The 3,302-nt window shown below is 57.3% G+C and overlaps 1 protein-coding gene across 1 annotated transcript in view; it reads right to left on the bottom strand.

The window, feature by feature from the left end:
- Nucleotides 1–2,970, bottom strand: part of F751_0632 (putative PPE family protein PPE24) — a gene marked incomplete at both ends in the record, with an annotated part of 4,235 nt that extends 1,265 nt beyond the window's left edge. Inside the window, 8 exons of the mRNA XM_011402651.1 lie at nt 334–602; nt 956–1,172; nt 1,262–1,349; nt 1,449–1,530; nt 1,996–2,080; nt 2,174–2,457; nt 2,744–2,790; nt 2,896–2,970. Of these exons, the coding sequence (XP_011400953.1) occupies nt 334–602; nt 956–1,172; nt 1,262–1,349; nt 1,449–1,530; nt 1,996–2,080; nt 2,174–2,457; nt 2,744–2,790; nt 2,896–2,970 (1,147 nt within the window). The remainder of the gene's footprint in view (nt 1–333; nt 603–955; nt 1,173–1,261; nt 1,350–1,448; nt 1,531–1,995; nt 2,081–2,173; nt 2,458–2,743; nt 2,791–2,895) is intronic.
- Between the last annotated feature and the right edge of the window lie 332 nt (nt 2,971–3,302).

Here is a 3,302-nt window from a genome sequence, read left to right as displayed (position 1 = left end):
CTGATGGCCGGCGGAGGACTTGCCGGGGCAGGCGCGGGTGTGACTGGTGAGGGGTGTGGGGCAGGGGTAGGGGCTGGAGAAGGGCTGGCAGCAGGGGAGGGTGGAGGATGAGGGTACACGATCAGAGTATCTGATGTTTTCAATGCTGCTATGCTGCACTGGGCTTCGTCTTGAGCTACCAAGTTGTTGCAGACGATATTCGATCCCGTGTTCCCGCTCCCGATGTTGGAATCTCCTTTGTTCTGACTACCTGTATTGTGATGATGTGCTCGAGGCTCAGGCTGGGTCTGGCTGGAAAGGGGCGGAAGAAAGATGTCCCCCTGGTTCACTCACCTCTGTTGTTACTGCCTTGATTGTTGTGCCCGATGTTGTGAGACCCCACGTTGCCGTTGCCCAGGTTCCCATTCGCATCCTGTACGCATCTCGGCACGCCATTGGCGAGGCACTCGACCACAGTGAGGGCTGGGCAGTGGTACGACTTGGTTGGGGTGCAGATCTCCAGCGTCTCAGGGTTGAGCGAGGCGATCTGGAACGGAGTGAAAGGAGCATCTGGGGCCACGTTGACCACCTCCCAATACCCTGCTCCTGTGTATCCCTTCCTCCTGCCATATGGAAGGGGGCGAAGGGGAAGCTGGGGTTGCAAGGGACAACAGGCAAAGCGTGGAGAAAGGAGGCCCATGCCCAACCTCAAGATGCAGTAGTCTGCCATCGTAACCGAGAACAGCACTGACAAGCTAGAGCATGGCCCCTAGACCGCATCTAGAGGCACCTACCGGCAGTATGAGTCCAAGCCTCCGGCAGAGACCAGATAGAGGGTGCCTAGGTACCTATTGCATTAGGGTTGTGGAGTTGCCACGGACTGCTCAATCAAGGGATGAGTTCCTCCCAGTACGTCAATCACTCCTGACAACTGCATGCTGTGCACTGCACCCCACCACACGAGGCGCCCACTCACTCTATTGTGGGCAGGGCCAGGATGGGGTTGCGGGGATCGCACACTTGTGAGGGGGGCGGGGATGGTGGGGGGGACGGTGGGGGTGGAGGGGTGACGTCCAGGGTGTCCTCGGTTCTCAGGAAGAAAAGGGCGCAAGCGCTGGTGTTTGCGTAGTTGCATGTGAACTTGTCGCCCACGAGCCAGTTTCCAACGTTGTTGTTCCCCTTGTTGTGGTTGCCTGCAGAACGAAAGGTTGCAGCATGGAGATTGGTACCGGACCTCGGATTTGCAACACCCAAGCCAGCTACACCCACCATCCTGGCCCACCAAAGTTTCCATCTCCGATGTTGTAGTTGCCGTAGTTGTTCTTCCCGACGTTCCCGGTGCCGACGTTGCCATCCCTGTTTGCGACGCACTGCGAAACCCCGGTAGGCATGCACTGGACCATGCCGACAGCCTGGCAGGTGGATGCTCCCCTGGGGGTGCACTGAGTCAGAGGTGCAAGACTCGTCACATTGATTGGGAAGTCAAAGGGCGAGGTCTCGGAAATACTGATGGTCTTGGCAACGAACGCTCCGCCTCCGTAACCCTTGCGCCTGAGTCGGGGGAGGGAACCGAGTGGAAGGGGGTTGGGCAATGACCGGCTACCACCCTGGTGGGCAGGTTGTATCTTCCCCTTAAGGGATGCTGGACAGTGATACTGCAGCCCATACAGCCCACACCATCACAAGGCCTCACTGGCAGTATGCGCCGGCAGACTCTGGATCCAGCAAGGACACAGCGCCAGCGACCCTGCATAGCGAGGGGCGCGGCGCAGAGCGTGAAGGTGGTGAGGGCATGTCTGGATCGCAGGGTCATGGCGGGCTAACCAGTAAGCTGCAAGCCCCTCATCTGTCCCACTCACTCGACTGTGGGAAGTGTGACAAAGCTGATGCCGGGGTCACAGCCGCCCGTTCCCCGGGGGGGGCGAGGGGGAGGGTGGGGGTGGGGGCGGTGGAGGCATTGGGGGCACTGGCAGCACGACTGCAGTCTCTGACGTTTGGAGATCCGTCACAGTGCACGGGGAATCGCCACGCTTGTTGTTGCAGATGATCGATTCCCCAATGTTGTTGTTCCCAACATTGGATGTCCCGATGTTGCCGTTGCCTGCACGGCGGTGTGCGTGCGCGCATGCTTGTGTGTCTGTTCAGACACTGTCAGCCGGGCAGCAATGCGACATGCACAACCAATCCAACCCACCGTTGTTCTTGTAGCCTAAGTTGTAGTTGCCATGATTCGCGAATCCGTTGTTCCCAGTACCAATGGTGGCCCATTCTGGGGCGTTTGGGGATTCGCACTTCTCCACGCCTTCTGGCAAACACTCAATTATCTGGATGTAGGAACAGGCACACTCGGCGCTATCGCAGGGGACGCAGATATTCCAGCTTTCGATGGCCAAGGTACTGATTTTAGCGTAGGGGAAGGGGTTACTGCGGGTCATGGCTCCTGTCTTGAGGTAAGCGTGCGAGGCATAGCCCTTGAGCCTGGGGGAATAGAAGGGAGCGGGGTTCGATGACAGGGCTGCACCCACTCATCCCGAGTGATTCATCGCATCCAGGGACCGGACAGCGTGAATTTACCACGCAGGTGCACGCGCCGAGACTCACTTGCAGTATTCACTGGGGGTGTCCCCGGAGGCGAGGAATAGCGTGCCATTGTACCTGCACAGTCAGGGCCCTCACCATCATGATTAGCGCGCGTAGCCATTAACAAGGAATACGACGATCTAGAATATAATTCAGATAATATGCAGCACACTGGTCGACTCACAGAACCGTGGGAAGGCTGAAGAACCCAATACTGAGGTCGCAGTCCGCCTGAGCATTGGGAGGCAATCGGCATGCTAGGAGGATAGATCGATGCGGTATAAGGCTGCGAGGTGAATTCATCATAACTACTCTCATGTAGGGAGCAATACTTACCTTTACGACAATGGAGGTGTGCAGGAAGAGGACGAACGCCAGAGAGACGGCAGGAAAACGCAGGAACGCCCGCATAGCCCTGGCCTCCAATTGGCTGTGCGCGAGCTGTGCTTTTACCGTTCTGCAATCTCTGGAAGAACCAATTTATGCGCCTATTGCCAGAGAATGTACTCCTTTTCTGCTGAGCAGTACTTTCGGAGGCGTTCGCCCTTTCAGTGGGTTGATGAACCAGGCTAAAGATGCGCCGGAAATCGACACCTCACAACATCCGGAAGTACTGCGGACGGATTATGTCTTGCGCTGGCAAGCAATTGGATTAGGAGCCCGGACAGCATCTCCACCTGGCGCTTCCAAGATTGGATCTTCCCAACAGACTTCGGCACAGACAGGGTTGATCTTATACAGGG

Source organism: Auxenochlorella protothecoides (genome assembly GCF_000733215.1).
Source record: "Auxenochlorella protothecoides strain 0710 unplaced genomic scaffold scaffold110, whole genome shotgun sequence".
In the NCBI taxonomy this organism is placed as follows: domain Eukaryota; kingdom Viridiplantae; phylum Chlorophyta; class Trebouxiophyceae; order Chlorellales; family Chlorellaceae; genus Auxenochlorella; species Auxenochlorella protothecoides.
Note: the sequence above shows the minus strand (reverse complement) of the source record. Positions and strands in the feature narration are given on the sequence as shown.